Source organism: Dipteris shenzhenensis, chromosome 2, assembly GCF_047967505.1.
Source record: "Dipteris shenzhenensis isolate YYH24624 ecotype China chromosome 2, Dip_SZ_1.0, whole genome shotgun sequence".
Classification (NCBI taxonomy): Eukaryota; Viridiplantae; Streptophyta; class Polypodiopsida; order Gleicheniales; family Dipteridaceae; genus Dipteris; species Dipteris shenzhenensis.
The window spans coordinates 6,434,435-6,450,669 of record NC_141597.1 but is presented as its reverse complement, the minus strand read 5'-3'; the positions used below and the strand labels follow the sequence as shown (position 1 = coordinate 6,450,669).

Genomic DNA, 16,235 nt, shown 5'->3' with positions numbered 1-16,235 from the left:
TATAACATGAAGATAGCTCAAAACCCAGCAATTGGCATCAGAGGAGTGTCATGGGCATCTGTCAACGTTTGCAGGGCCTATCCATGAGGTTTATATCAGTGGACACACTCTAATACCAATTGTTGGATTCTGAGCATATCTTACCTGACTATTTGCATGTGAAGCTCTTGTTCTCTACACGCAAATAGTCGAGTAAGATATAACGTGAAGATAGCTCGAAATGGCATTTTCACTTTGTCCATCTGCCTGAGAGTGAAAAGAAGATGAGGAATCCAACTTTGTACCCATGTCATCAAACAATGCTCGCCAAAACAAACTAGTCATCAAGGGGTCTCGGTCGCTAACAATTGACTTAGACATCCCATGGTGCTTGAAGATAAATGCTAGAAACAATCACGCCATGTAGTGTGCCTTAATGGTTTTTCTTACTAGAATGAAGTGGGCCTGTTTAAGGTCCCTATGATGAGCTATGGTAACATTGTTCACGCGGCACCTTCTGGATAAAGCATCTGCTATCATGTTCCGGGCTCCTAAAGTATAGACATTCTCGAAATGAAACATGGATAAGAAGTTTGCCCATTTCATTTGGAAATGAAAGATGGACAATCTTTGTTTGGGCCAAGAAATACGCGAGACAATGATGGTCAATCTTGACTGTAAAGTTAGCTCCCAGAAGATAATGCTTCCAAATGGTTAATGCATGAATGACCGCTAGCATCTCTTTTTCACACACCCATGAATCTTTCTATGTCACACAGCCTCCGACTCTCATAAGCTATGACTCAACCATCCTGGAAAAGGGCAGCTACTACACACTCCCCACATGCATCACAATCCACATCAAACTATTTGTGTAATTCTGGAACGACGAGAATCCATCAAAGAAAGTACCTGTGAAATTCTTGTAGGGTCTGACATCCTGTCCACATGCGATTGAAAGTGGTTGTTGCATCGGTTAACTGGAGGGGCATCACCAAGAACTCATAAAATCTGAAAGCGATCCGAAAAGCTGTCTTATGAACATCCTAAGGATGGATCCTTATCTAATGGTGCCCGCTTGTGGCTAAAGATCGTTGTCCTTTTAGCCTATCCAATATATCGTCTATGCGAGGGATTGGAAACCTATTCTTGACCGTCATTTTGTTGAGGGCTCTATAATTCACACACATACGATAGGAGCCATCTTTCTTTTGAACTAAGAGCATAGGTGAACAGAAGGGTAAGGAGCTGCGGCTGATGAGTCCTTTAGAAAGTAGATCATGTGCATGTGCCATGATTTCATCGGTCTGTGCTGCGCTCACATGATAAGGTGGCCGATTCGGAGGCTCACTTCGTAGAAGGAGCTCTATAACATGATCTTCCGGCCGCTCCAGAGGAAGCTCTCCTAACAATCTTTGCAAGAATCAAGAAACTGAAATTTTTCTTTCTCACCAGGATTCACTTTCACTTGGGATTCACCCTCTCTCTCATACGAAAACAAAGTACACAAAAATAGCTGATTTTATTAACTTAGCAATGGAAATATTATATAAAACTAGGATTGTCTCGCCTCTTTCTTTAGCCAAAATCATGTACTCCTTGTTTCTGTGCATGAAACTAAGAGTTCCTGGCTTGGATGCCAAGATTTACTCTCTTTTTGTGGAACCGCGGCATACCCAATGACATAATGATGTTTGAGGGGTGAGACATAGAACTCCTCATTGTCCACATAGTCCTAGATATAAATGTCGGAGATGAAAAATTGGACCCACACAATCAAGCTTGGCTAGGCCTAAAGCAATCAACTGCAAAACCCCACTCCTTCCAAGGAGGTAAACGCTTACAGGCAAAGATGGGAGCCGGCCTGATGCACGATGAAGTATGGGTGAGCGTGGCTTTTGTTTGTATGATTCAACCACTAGTCCAAGATATGCGACAAATAATATAGAGAGTTCTAATGTATACTAACCCGAACTCGATTGCAATGAGCCTGCTTCAAAATCCCAATTGTCCCGCCTCAAACGGAGAAGCCTTTGGATCGTTGCACCACGTAATGTCGCAAAACCATGCGACCTCAGGAACACTCTCTTCGACAAATTGCATTTCTAGAACAAATCAAAACAGACTTGGCACATTTTCATAAGCTGGAAATCGAATTCGCAGTAGTTATTTGGCTTCCAATTGGCTGGATAACAGTTCACAGCAGGGTTTTAGGGCCTCTTGGATCAATTTGCAGTAGTCCTAGAGCCCTCAGAAAGCTGGAAAACCCTAATCAAAACAGCTAGACAGCTCTCTGATGGCTGGAACACACTTCGCAGCAAACCCTCTCCTTCTGGCTGCTCCCACGTGTGAAAAGATAGAAATTATGAGGCTGGAATAATCCCTACAATCATCTGGGAAGGCGTGAAGCACAATAGGAGGAATTCGCTGCAAAAAAAAAAGTGCTAGGAGGGAGAGGGGGGCCAGAAATAAAGGCTGCCGCCCCCGCCCCTCCCTGAAGGTCTTTATTGCAATAGAAAATAACTTTGTATAATTGGCTCCAAGAAGAGCTTGAAGCTGAGTACAACCTTGAATGAATCTAGAGGCTCTAAAGCCCCATCTTTTTTAGACTTGGCCTAGCTAACAGCTAGACCTGCTTTTCTAAAGCTAAACAGATCTTTCCTGCTTTTACCCGATTTGGGGCAGCTTTTTAAGAACCTCGTGAGGCCTTCTTTAATGGCAGCATCTCCCGGGTGCTTTCTACCACTTGCTCCATCTTTTAGAGCCGTTTAGCACTCTTCCAAGTCCAACACAAACTCCAACACTTTAACCCATTAAAGGTTAGTGAAATGCACGCATTCATAGTTCTTGGACTAATCTTAGTCCCTTATGGGCGTCCCCACAGTTCTCTTTTACCCAAAAGTAAAACAACTAACTTATTCTTAGTTAACCAAAGTCATAACCAAAGTCAACATTCTTTGACCGAAGTCAATTCTAATACAGATTATACTTTATTTCTTGACAGAAGTACAAAATGGTTTCGTCCATGTTGTGGGTTGCTGATATTGCGATAATTCTATCTTTCTTGATTGGTATATTGCCCTATCAGCTAGATCATTAAGCATTTTTGCTTAGAAATGTTTGTTTGAGAGAGATTAAAAATAGTATTTGCAAGGAATTGTTGCTGGATCATATATGAATAGACAATGAGAGCATTGAGCTAATGTCTTTGTCACACAATCCAACACATAAGAGTGCGCACATGAGTCACTAGAAGAGCAAGTACAGAAGTTATGAGATGAAAAAGTAGCATGTTTCCAAGAGATTCACTGCTTACAAAGCACGATGACACACAAGAAATGCTATCCCATGCATAAGAGGGCGAAAGCGAGTCATTGGAAAAGCAAGTAGAGCAGTTTACGAAAGAAATGTTTGGAAAACTTTTGGTATCATCTTTAAATTCTTACCTTCTGGTCCCACAAATGCTCCAGCTACCTTGCAACAAATGGTGAATGAAATATTCAGGCCTTATTTGAGCAGGTTTGTGGTGGTATTCTTAAATGATATCCTAGTTTATAGTAAAACAACATGATGGTTACATGAAATCCATCTTATAATTATTCTAGATATTCTAAGGCACGAAGGTTGTATGCCAAAGAGTCTCAATGTGAGTTTTTGAAGTGTGAGATCTTATATCTTAGCCATGTCATCTCTACTGATGGGATTCATACTGAATGGCGCCAATGTTAGAAAGGTATTGGAATAGCCTATCCCTCGTGACAGTTAGACAATTTGATATTTTCTAGGTTTTATGGTATTTTTCCAAAATCATATTCATGATTATGCTCCAATAGCTCTCCCCTAGACAAAACTTCTATGGGGATAACAAAACAGCAACAAACCTGCAAGTTGGAATAAAGAGTTGAACGATGGTTTCAAGACTTTGATGAAACATCGAGTTGCCACTACACCAACGCTAGCCATTGTTGATCCTAACCAGCTGTTTTTTATTAAAATGGATGCTTGGATTTTGAAATAGCTACTGCTCTTTTCCACCTGTTACCTTTGAAAGTAAGAATGATGCTCAACACACAAAAGAAAGAATTGTATGCAGTAATACATGCCTTGAAGGTATCAAAAACTTATCTATATGGCTCGACTTTTGCATTTATAGTTGATCATGAATTTTGGTAATCAGCCTGACTTGAGAGGAAGAAAGATTAGATGAGCAGAGTTGATGCAAGAATTTGATTTTCAGATTAGATATCATAAAGGTAGTCGAAATTGAGTAACAAATGCTTTAAGCAAGATTGTAGAGGTAATTGTGCTAAGCTTTATTGAGCTAGGAACACTCTATGGTTGGGTGATGCATTCCACATCAAGCAATTAGTAGGTCAGTTCCTAGTACGTGATTCATGAAGATGATCTTGGTAGCAGACTCACCGTAGGAGTTGTCTCCTACCTTCCGGATCTAGTCTCGACTACCATCCGGAATCCAAACAAGTCACCTATCCGGAATCCAGCTTCATGGAGAATTCCAAATCTAGCCTAACCAATCATCTGCCTCATTGTGCTCCTCATATGGGGGGGCTCACATGTGAGGCAATGATCTCTAATACACACTCTCTCTCTCCATGCATGTGGGTGGGCTCATGCAATAAGACCAAGAAGATGGCTAATAACATATTTGTGGTGAGAGCCTTTGCTTTCTCTTGCAGGTTGCACAAGGTCAAGATAACCTCTTTTCACACCCAAGAGAACTTGCTTTCCATCTATTGCAGAGTCATATGAGGTTATGTAGGGAGATTGGCAACATATGGCATGCCAATTTCTATTTCTATCTTTATCGGTAAGATTGTTATAAATAATAATCAAAGAAGTCATGATGATTGCTATGAACGATTTTATAGTGGAGGACACAAATGTTTATTTGAATGCCTAGTGGATAGAAATTGGTTTATTAAACCGCCACAACACGACAAGTATCAGGGTTCCCTCGATTGAAGCTCTGCTTAGGCTACCTATGCTATACATGAGTTGCATGTTAAATAAGTGGGTCTTGAGAGGCACTTTGGTTGACTTGACAAACATGGAAGTGAACTTCCAAGCTTTCATTCACATCTGATTTATCCTCTCTTGGGCAAGGTGACCCTATGACTACTGTTTGAAAGTATCCTTACGGCATGCACTCAAACTGTCATTGATTGACAATGTCATTGAATCTAAGCAAATCAAAAGATGCACAAGGATAAAAGGAAACCTTATTTTTATCATTCACAAGATTTGGTAAGTAGTTAATTGAAAAGCGGGACATAGGATTATTGCCACATGCATCGAATGCAGGCAGACGAGTTATTCTTTGCTGACTAAATGAGGTGAGAACTCACCATGTGAGGTGCTGAAATAGTTGCACCATGACCTGTCACAGGACAGTAACCATGCTCAAAACAGATACGTTATACAGATAAAAACTAAAACGGTGCAACTACTTATTTCTCTTGCTACATTGCGGTGTGCCTTTGCAAACAGTGACTAAAAGAATAACGTCTGATCAAGGCTCGAGAGAAGCTAGCAAATGATAAGCAATCACAGTTTCAGAATTGAGAAGGAACTCAAACAACAGCCAAGCCATGAGCTCAAAAATTAACCTTGAGACATTACAACCATATAATACTGCACCGTAATAGCATAGTGCAGATTTGCAATGTAAACATTAAAGTTGACAAAAAAGTTCATAGTGTGATCTTGGACTGACATTTGGCTAGTTTCTCCAACCGGAACAGTCCAAATCACATAAAGCCCTTTCTTCTCATGGTACATCAGTGGAGTCCAGAGTCTCCAGCCACACAGCCAATTCAAGACCATACGAGCTTTCTTCCCATCACCAAACGATATAATGTTCAACACTGTGCATAGTTTGGTAGGTTTGTAATCGCTGCCAGGAAGGTATCTTCATCATTTACACTGTTTTAATTCTAAACACATTTGGACTAGATGTTCCCTTCTATTACGTTCATATCGTATGCAACTTCAGGTTGCCATAAAGTGTCATACTTTCTATATCACTTATGACGATCTGTAATTACAGCTATTTTCCATTGAGCTATATATATAGTCGTACCACAGTATATAATAGAAAATTTCATGACCGTTATGAAGGCATTAAGAGATTCTTTGTTTCCAGATAGTGTCTCCATAGCGGAAATTGGGCTTGATTTCATATGGGTTCATATTGTTGTCTCTGATCGCGTGTCATACATATGTCTCTGTTCGATAGAAAAATAAGCTATGAGTGTCATAGGAAAGTCCTTCGTGACCCCATACGTGCACATGCTGTCATTATTTACTTGTTGGCAACGAAAAGTTGAACATACCTATTGGTTGGGGACAGTCTGCGTAAGGAGAGCCACCAGTCGGGACATAGTCTGCTCTGTCAATCTGGCGCATGGCTTGAGCAGCTGCTGTCGACGTAAGAAAGTTATGCTCTGCCAGAAAATCCGAGAAAAGTAAAACACCTTGTTAAAATTAGCATCACTTGATGATCGTAAAGGATACTGTTATTAGAGATATCATATCATTATTGCGGTATAGAACAGTTCAAGACAGAGGATTCCTCGAGTTTCAAATGCCTCGTGCGCTTGCATGGCTTTATGCAAGCTGCAACCCTGCTCCCAGTGAGATCGTTTCACCAGTCTTCTGCGCTTTCATACAAAAAAATAATTGTCCTTCGATCCAGTCTACAAGAGACAGAAAAGAGAAAGAGAAAGGAGTAGGCGGCCCACTTCGGAGTCTGGCAACCATGCTGGCGTTCGTGGAGGACGCTTCATTTCCCATCGCATCGGTTGCAAAACATAGAAGCGTCAAACGGAATAGCAGCAGGAAGGCAGAGACACCCACTCTGCAGATTGGCCACGAGGTCGTTGTTATCCTTGCCATGGCACGTCCAGCTCATCTGGTCCCGAAAGCCGTGGTCCGGAAAGAATATGTGCCGCCTTGGAAAAGCGAGGAATCAGGAAAAATGACAGCCGATCACAAGGATCTGCAAACACGGAGAAAGAGGCCATTGTTGACAAGAAAGACATCTTGTGAATGCGTGGAAATCAAGCAAGAAAATCGATCAAAGATGGGGGATGCAGATGCAGATTGCAAAGCAGAAAAGGACGATTCCAGGAACGAAATTGACATGAGCAGCTTACAAAAGATGGAGGGAGAACGGACTCGACAGTCGGAAGAATTCGGCAATGGCGATTGATAAGCAAGATGGTAATTAGCAGGCAGGTAGGCGATTAATTGGCGAGCTTAAGAATTCAATCAATCACCTTCCTCATCATACCTTACAAAGTAGTTGCATCAAACCCACGCCAGTTTTGAGAGAGAGAGAAACATTAAAGAAAAGGATGTAGTTGCCATCATTTCTCGCACTTTTTGGAGTTGCATTTTGTTATTAGTTTTCTATTGTAGAAAAGGCTCTAACAAGCATCAAACTTACTCTAGAGCTTCCAAAGCTCCATGGATGGAGGGGAATTCGATCATCAATGTGTGCGTGTGTGAGTGGAGAGAGAGAGAGAGAGAGAGAGAGGTGGGCCATTAAAAAAAAGGACATACTTGCCACCAAAACTCTCAATTTTTGGAGTTGCCTTTGATTGTTCCTTTTGTAGTTCATGCAACTATTTCAAAAAATGATGCTCTAAGAAGCATCAAACTCACTGGCAAGCATAAGAAGGAAGCAACATGGATGGAGGGGAATTCAATCATCAAAGTAGTTGCATCAAACTCAAGCTCCCTTTTTTTTTTTTGTATGTGTGTGTGTGTGTGTGTGTGTGAGAGAGAGAGAGAGAGAGAGAGAAGATCGTGCTGTTGTCACACTCAGATGAAGACATTGTGAGGTGTCGAATGGAAGATCAGCTTCTTGTAATTATCGCTCCCGTAGGGCCCTCCACATCTAGGAATGTGCCTTCCAATGTTGTCCCCATGAAGGATGTATCATTTGCTTGATTTTCAAATTCATAAGGAGCAACAACTGAATTTGATAGCTGCATCTCTTCCTTCTTCGCACATTCATCTTCTTCAATATTTTGGATAAACGCTCTAGGCCAATATGCAAGGCTTTGGGTATGGCGATCGTCCATGCTTGCAACTCGTACGAGTAGATTCTTCGGTCGAATTACTTGCTCAGAGTCTCAGTGCATGCCGTTTAGCTTGTAATATTGCTTCTCGCTCATCTTGCGTATTTGCCATCATTTGGCCCTTCATCTAGGTCTCTCCCCGATCATCCGATTCAAAGTGACATTCTTTGTTGCATTCTTCGTGACCGTAGTTGCACACAAACACTAGATACAAGCTCCTCAGATGCTCTCCCAACATAATCTTGTTTGATTTCGAAGGCTCCGTCACACTTGCATCTAGAATATTAAGACTACTCCTCACTTCTGCGGTTGTGTTGGAACATGATTTGCACCCTTCGCAAAATTCTTCTCGGTGTTAATTTGTGACTTGCAATGCTCGCCTTGCATCGACAGGCACATGACTTGATTGATAGCTTCATGAATTTTCTTATGTTCTTCGTGCATGTCTTGCATTATCGCAAATTCCCGATCTACAACATTCTCAAGTTTGGGATTCTCTTTGCCTTGACTCATTTGGGTATCATCATAGTCATTTTCACATTTTTCCTTGCGTTTTTCCCTGCATTCACATGCTCTATAATTAGAGTACCATTGTTGCTTTGACCTCTCAAAGACTTCTTGGCAGAGGCCATAGATGCTTTTTGTTGTTGTTGAGTACACCAAATCTGATCGCTAAACCTAGGCTCTACATGACTCTATCTAAACTTGCTGGAGATAAGCCTTGGCATTCGATCAAACTCCACACAATTTGGAATGGCACTAAAAAAAACGTCTGAGAACAGTTTGTAGAAGAACCATATCTTCCCCTAGATTCTGGGAGCAAAACAAGCCTAGTCTGGTCACCCAAGGCTTCGATCACTTTCTAGGTTCTAATAGGCCAGTAAGCCTCTTGGACAAAGCCTCAGATGTGGATAACCTTCATAGGGGAATGCATGTTCTCACGAGAGGTGTGTTGACGTATCAAGCTCCACTCGTGATATGCCAGGGTGACCCTTGTGCATTTATGTCACCGACTTGTTAGCTGTAAATGCGGTTGGTACACCGCCCATGGATAATAGCTAGATGACAGCTATCTTTATGTACTCTAGTTAGTGGCTCAGTTAGTATGCCACCTTAGTTAGCTGAGTTTGGTTTGAGACCCACATATAGGATGCACCTATTCTTTACTTGGCCAGCACTAGGACGTTTTTTCAAATTCTGAAATCCTGTGCTTCCACATGGCACAATATACACCCTTAGATTTTTAAATTCTGAAAGCCCAAAAGCTTTGAAAGCTTTTGAAAAGCTGAGTAAAAAGCCAACTGCGTAAAAAGCCAAGGCAAAACCTTTAAATATAGGTGAAACAGACGAACGTAAGCCAAAAACAACGTAGATTATCACGGGCTTTGGCAGAGGCAGTAGAGTGTGCTGCTCTGGCTCTTCTTTCACGTTTGGTGCGACTTCTCTGGCGAGCTGCAACCACAAAGAGTGCACCTTCAAAGCCCACTCGCGAACTTTCGGCTCCTTCACCTTCGGTAGAAACTTTGGAGGCTCCGCCTTAAAATCAAGTGGCGTGTATGCCTCAAGATCAGCTCCGGCTTCGTAGAAGTAATCGTTAATGAATTTTTGAAATGTTTCTGCATCAGACATCGGCCTTAAAGCATAGAAATTTCTTGGCCGGTGTTTCTCCCGTCGATCGATATCTGTTTGCCGCCTCCTCTATGCTCACAAACTCTTGCGCCCTCTCCGCCTCCGCTCGTGCCTTCCTCTCCTGTGCCACCCTATGAATTTCTGCCAAATCGTTTCTCATCTTCTCCACTATTGCCGCCCTCCTCCTTTCTAGCACCTCCTGCACCAAACCTGGAACTGTTACCCGCAATTCCCCTACGTTTAGAGCACGTTGAAGACCCCAATCACACGAGATCTTACCTGGTTTTGCGTCATCTTTGCTTCTGCCACTGCCTGCTTTGCGCTTTCCCATGCATGGACTTTGGCGAGAGCCTTTTCGTACCTGATGTCCCAAAGAAACAAGGGGTGGAACGATAGTCTACTTGTCAAATCTCTACGAAAGCATACCATGCCTTGGAAATCGCATTCAATTTGCGGCTCCCATTGTTCTAATGAAGCAATATTCTTTCGTCTCTTCTATTGCATTTGTCGAGAGCGAGATCAAACTCACTTGTTGTTAGTGCCGGCTTTTTCCTTCTCTTCCCACACTGCAATGTAGGCATTAGCCTTCTCCCGATCGACATGAACAAGAGCTATATTTGGAAATGCTGTGTGAGAGCTTAAATACTGCTTAAAACCAACAGCGAAGTTGAGAAAAAAATCGAAACAGACCTGTGCTCATTCCTGGCCTGTTGAACTCTCCATCGTAGGTGGTTTTGTGGGCAGGCCGACGTAGTGCTAACGACCATGGTTTCGGAGGAAGGCTAATGTTCAGCAAGTGGTGGACTGATTGCTTAGTGTAACTCTGAAGTTTGTATCGAAGATTGGTGGCCTGATTGCTTAGTGTGACTCTGCAGTTTGTATCGAAGATTTGGAAGGCAAGCTATATAATGATGCACACGGAAGTGGAAGACATGATTATGAGGACTTCCGTCAAGGGGGTAGTAGTAGGATGCCGCGGATGTTGAAGGGAGACGAAGGGCGAGCGGGAAGAAGGGGGGAAGACGGGAGCGCTAATGGGAAGGGGGGAAGGCACGCTGTAGAAGACATGTGACGCAGATTGATCATCGAGGAGTACTACTGAAGGCAATACCATCGAAACGTCTGATTCCTTAGGATATAGAGACTAAGAACGAATATTGGACTCTGCAGAAACTTTTCTATCGACTGAATCTTCCCCGTCATAACCTCCTGCTGAATCGACTCCTTCGTCTCGCGGACTTTGTTGTGTGCTTTTTGTGGGGGTTAAAGGTCAATGTGCCTTAACCCCAGTTATGTACAATACTCAAACACATATATAAATGAATGAAAAAGAAGATTAGGGTGGTTCTGCACCCACCAAACTTGTGTGGCTCTCTGTCTCTCTCTCTCTCCTTCTTCCGTTCTTGCTTCCGTTGAGAGCACTCTCAACTGGTATCAGAGCCCGGGTGATCTAGCTGAGCGTGCGTGAATGCTTTGAAGCTCAGCAGCTCTGTGGGAGGAAGGAGAAGCTCTGTGGGAAGCTTTGTGGGTGACTTTACTTGCATCCGAGTATGCAGAGACCTTGGAGGGACCTTTGGAAAAGTCACTTTGGCTTTACGAAGTGGTTTTGAGAGCCTGTTAAGAGCTTTCAAAGAAAAAGTCATTTTTTGAGCTTTTCCCTGTTCCGTTCGATGACAGAGACTCCGTATTGACTTGTGGAGGCAACTATTGCTTGCTTTTGGTGTCCACATTACTTCAAGAGCGTGGAAACACCTTCATTCTTGAATCTAAGATCATTTCATTGGATTTCTGGCTCTCTGTGTCAGTTTCTGCGTTTTTTGCCCGGGTGTTGGAACTCAAGTTTGGAGTAACCATTTGCAGATCTGTCAGTTCCGGTGGACTCAGGAGGTCCTAAAACTTCTATGTTGCTCATCATTCGCACTCCGGTGGAGTTTACAGATAGCTCTGTTTCCAAAAACGTTTTTCAGTCTGTGTGTTGGACCCAGTGATTGAGGCCACGGTTTCCAAAACCGTCTGTCCCATTGCGTTCCGGATGCCCAAAAACCCCTACCTATCAGTTCTTGCGTGATTCGGTGGAGGATTTTCAGAGTTATAAATCTCTGTGTATTCGATTTCGTCTCTCTGTTATACATTTTTCATACTAAGGTTTTGAAACCTTAGATTTATGCCACATGGCAGTGGATAAGTGTTGACTCCCATTTCTCACTCATCGGTTGGGATTTTGGAGTTCTGGCAGAAGAGAGATATTTGCAGATTTCCTTGCTGAGTCCGATTATGCAATGGCGCCCATGTTTTGAAGCATCTTAGGTTCTATTTTCAGTAGCGCTCATTACCGTGGGACTATGATTTCTTGAGCATACCTTATGCAGATCACTCTGGTTGCAGTATTTGAGCAGTGTGCGCTCATTCGTGGTATGCATTGGGTTGCAGTGGATGATTTATAGGCCATTTGGATGCATTGCGGTCCTTGTTGGATGCGCTGATAGGCCCAAATTGCCTTGTGGGATGCTATTTTTTATGGACGCTTTGCACATGGATGCTATTTTAAGCTGAGGGACAGCTTTGACACATTGCAGGTGATGCACTGATAGTGCTATGCTCTCTTGGATGAGACATTATTGATGCATATACCAGTGGACAGTGTTTATGCTTGAGTCATTTGGCACTTATTGGCATTTTCTTTTGGGCCAGATTTGCTCATATGGATGCATAGTATATGCGCATGAGTCAGATGCATCTTTTGATGCGTTGAGCTTTGAATTTTGGTGATATTTCACTCTATTGTGGCATACACATTTGGGTGCACCTGGTATTTGGTGTGATTCTCTCTTGCAGGCACTAGCATTTGGGATTTTGCTTTATTTGCATCATGGCATCCTCTTCCATGCCTGAAAAGGAGTTTTTCAGCATTAAAAAGTTTGATGGGACAAACTTTTCTTTGTGGAAAGAACAGATAAGGGATGTGCTTATTCAAAAGAAGCAGATTAAACCCTTGGCAGGGATTGAAGCTAAGCCTGCAAATATGTCTGAGGATGATTGGAATGAGTTGGATGCATTAGCAAAGTCTACTATTAGACTTCATCTTGCAGAGTCAGTTTATTTCACAGTAGTAAATGAGCAGACTACGGAAGATTTGTGGAAGAAATTGTGTGCCACTTATGAAAAGGAAACTGCCTCTAATAAAGTTTACCTCATGAAGAGGTTGTTTGAGCTGCAGATGAAGGAAGGGGTCTCCATTGCTTCTCACTTGAATGAATTCAATATTATTTTCAGCCAGCTTCAGGCTCAGAAAATGAATTTTGATGCGGAGACTAAGGCAATATTTCTCTTATGTTCATTGCCATCCTCATGGGATACCTTCCGTACAGCTGTCAGTAACTCTGCACCTGGTGGAGTACTGAAATTTGATGATGTTGTGGGTAGCTTATTGGCCGAGGAGATTAGACGGAAGTCTATGGATGGCAACAAGCAGGATGCAGCCTTAAATGTGCAAAGGGGTAGATCACAGTTCAGGGGGAAGTCCCAAGAAAGAGGGAAGTCTCGTAGCAAATCCAAGGTACAGAACATTGAGTGTTACCATTGTGGCAAGAAGGGCCATATGAAAAAGGATTGCTACAAGCTGAAAAGAGAGCAAAAGGATAAGAAAAAGAATGCAAATTGGGGTGCAAATCAAAAGAAAGAGAGTCCAAGGGAGGACAAAGGAAAAGTGAAGATCGAGGAAATCAATGCAGTCACACGTGATAGTGACAATGATGTTCTCTTCATGTCTAGTTTATCTGCAGAGTTGCTTACCACTTCAGATGATGCATATTCCCAGGATTGGATTTTGGATTCTGGTGCTTCATTCCATGTTACTCCCCATAGGGAATGGTTCTCCACTTATGATAGTGGAAAGACAGGTTGTGTGCATCTTGGAAATGACTATGCATGTGACATAGTGGGAGCAGGTGACATAAAGTTTTCTTTTGCAAATGGGTCTGCATTTGTTTTGAAACATGTGAGACATGTGCCTAAGCTGACCAAGAGTCTTATTTCAGTGGGTCAGCTAGATGATGCTGGTTTTCACACCACTTTTGGCTTTCAGAGTTGGAAAATTCAGAAGGGCTCTATGCTTTTGGGTAGGGGTGCCAAGTGTGGGACTTTGTATCCCTTACATGTATCAGGGGTATTTGATCATGTTGTTGCAATAACCGAGCAGCCAAGCACTTCTTTGTGGCATTGCAGGTTGGGGCACATGAGCCAGAATGGAATGAAACTCTTATGCCGTTTGGGTTATGTACCGCATTTGAGTTTCTCTGATTTTGAATTTTGTGAGCACTGTCTCTATGGGAAGCAGACTAAATCAGCCCATAAAAGAAGGGGAAAGAAAGAGTTTGAAATGCTTGATTTGGTGCATTCAGACGTATGTGGTCCCATGCCTACACGGTCATTAGGCGGGGCTGAATACTATGTGACATTCATTGATGATGCAACTAGGAAAGTGTGGGCTTATGCTATAGCTCGGAAGAGTGATGTGTTCCAGGTATTTCAGAAATGGCTGGCCTTGGTTGAGAATCAGTCAGGTAGAACGCTTAAATGCCTACGGACTGACAATGGTGGAGAGTATCTCTCTCATGACTTTCAGCATTTCTGTGATACACGTGGGATTAAGAGGGAGCTCACATCCCCTCATACTCCAGAGCAAAATCCAGTTGCTAAAAAGATGAACCGTACCATTCAACAAAGGTTGCAATGTATGCTTTCCAATGCAAGTCTTTCTGGTGGTTTTTGGGCTGAGGCAATGAAGACTGCAGCGCATGTGATCAATAGATCACCTAGTAAGAGTTTGGATGGTGGTATTCCTGAAGAGGCATGGAGTGGCAAGAAGCCCTCTTACTCTCATTTGCGTATATTTGGGTGTGAGGCATATGCACATGTGCCAAAAGAGCTTCGAAAGAAGCTAGATCCTAAGTCTAGGAAATGCATCTTTCTGGGTTATGGTGAAAGTGGAGAGATGGGCTATCGTCTCTGGGATCCAGAAGCAAAGAAGATCATACGCAGCCATGATGTGGTCTTCAATGAGAAGAAGATGCATAAGGCACCCATGAGGGATGTGGAAATGAGGAAAATCACTTTCCAGGATGTGAATCCACCTGCCTATGTTGATAGACAGCAAGCTGTCCATGCACCAAATGTGCAAGAAATGGTACAACCAAGTACTCCCACAGGTATACAATCAAGGGTAGATGATGGGTCATCTATTGGTGGAAATGATGAGCCAAATGTGGCTGATATGCAAGTGGGACAGCAAGCTGAAATGCCCTTGAGAAGATCATCTAGAGTGTCTAGACTGCCTGATAGGTTTGTTCCAGGGGTAGATTATGTGATGCTTACTGATTGCGGGGAGCCTTCTTGCTACAGAGAGGCTATGATGCGTGAGGATCAACGCAAGTGGGAGTATGCTATGCAATCAGAGATGAGTTCACTTATGAAGAATAAGACTTGGGACTTGGTTTCTTTGCCACATGGAAAGAAACCATTGCCATGTAAATGGGTCTACAAAATGAAGGTCACAGGTGATGATGTGCCTAGATACAAGGCCCGTTTGGTTGCTAAAGGGTTCAAGCAAGAGAAGGGTGTGGACTTTGATGAGATATTCTCTCCGGTTGTGAAGATGACCACACTTAGATGCATGCTTGGGCTAGTGGCAGTAGAGGATATGGAGCTTATGCAAATGGATGTCAAGACAACTTTCTTGCATGGGGATTTGCATGAGGACATTTACATGGTGCAGCCGGAAGGCTTTGAAGAAAAGGGCAAAGAGCATTTAGTTTGCAAGCTGAAAAAGAGTCTCTATGGTCTTAAGCAAGCGCCTAGAGAATGGTATCAGAAGTTTGATGCTTTCATTCGGTCCCAGGGATTTAGAAGGAGTGAAATTGATCACTGCCTCTACACTAAAAGGGCTAAGGATAGTAGCCTGATAATCCTGGCACTATATGTGGATGATATGCTATTGGCTAGCAAGAATACTTATGAGCTAGATGCATTAAAGGCCAAGTTGCATGAGGCCTTTGATATGAAGGATTTGGGATTTGCAGGTCATATTCTTGGTATGCGCATCACACGTGATCGGAGTAGGAAACTCCTTTGGCTTTCACAAAAAGAGTATGTTACAAAAGTATTGCAACGTTTCAATATGGAGGGGGGGAAGGCAGTGAGTACTCCATTGCCTCCATATGTGAAACTGAGTCATACAGATAGTCCCAAATCAGATGAGGAGAGGGCCATGATGGCCAAGGTTCCTTATGCATCAGCAGTTGGGAGTCTTATGTATGCTATGATAGCTACTAGACCAGACATTGCATTTGCAGTGGGAGTTGTTAGCCGGTATATGGCTAATCCAGGAAAGAGGCATTGGGAGGCAGTTAAGTGCATCATGAGGTACATGAAGGGTACCAAGGAGATGTGCATTTGCTTTGGTAAAGGAGACATGCGTGTACTTGGGTACACAGATTCAGACTATGCAGGGCATGTGGATAGTAG

The 16,235-nt window shown here is 42.8% G+C and overlaps 2 protein-coding genes across 5 annotated transcripts in view; both read right to left on the bottom strand.

The window, feature by feature from the left end:
• The window catches only part of LOC147904282 (protein-L-isoaspartate O-methyltransferase 1-like), a 31,681-nt gene extending 24,250 nt beyond the window's left edge, over nt 1-7,431 (bottom strand). The window contains exons 1-4 of one of the 4 annotated variants that reach the window (XM_087393893.1): nt 7,292-7,431; nt 6,741-6,997; nt 6,333-6,443; nt 5,346-5,377 (exon numbers count right to left, since the gene is read on the bottom strand). In XM_087393893.1, the coding sequence (XP_087250019.1) occupies nt 5,346-5,377; nt 6,333-6,443; nt 6,741-6,894 (297 nt within the window). In that variant the 5' untranslated portion in view covers nt 6,895-6,997; nt 7,292-7,431. Of the gene's footprint in view, nt 1-5,345; nt 5,378-6,332; nt 6,444-6,740; nt 6,998-7,154 lie in introns of all 4 variants that reach the window. The other 3 variants (XM_087393909.1, XM_087393885.1, XM_087393901.1) reach the window with 3 other exon arrangements.
• A 2,274-nt stretch (nt 7,432-9,705) lies between these two features.
• Nucleotides 9,706-10,423, bottom strand: LOC147904281 (remorin-like). Its single transcript, XM_087385195.1, has 4 exons — nt 10,404-10,423; nt 10,243-10,324; nt 9,993-10,074; nt 9,706-9,912 (listed from the first exon to the last, which is right to left on the bottom strand). Exons 1-4 carry the CDS (start codon nt 10,411-10,413, stop codon nt 9,706-9,708), a joined length of 381 nt encoding a protein of 126 aa, XP_087241321.1. The 5' UTR covers nt 10,414-10,423.
• Nucleotides 10,424-16,235: the final 5,812 nt, after the last annotated feature.

What these genes read in the sequence shown, in the direction of transcription:
- LOC147904281 (XM_087385195.1), bottom strand. An exon ending in AAAGCCGGCACTAACAACAA is followed by an intron (nt 10,075 to 10,242) that starts GTGAGTTTGATC and finishes TTGGGACATCAG; the next exon opens with GTACGAAAAGGCTCTCGCCA. An exon ending in CAAAGATGACGCAAAACCAG is followed by an intron (nt 9,913 to 9,992) that starts GTAAGATCTCGT and finishes GGTTTGGTGCAG; the next exon opens with GAGGTGCTAGAAAGGAGGAG.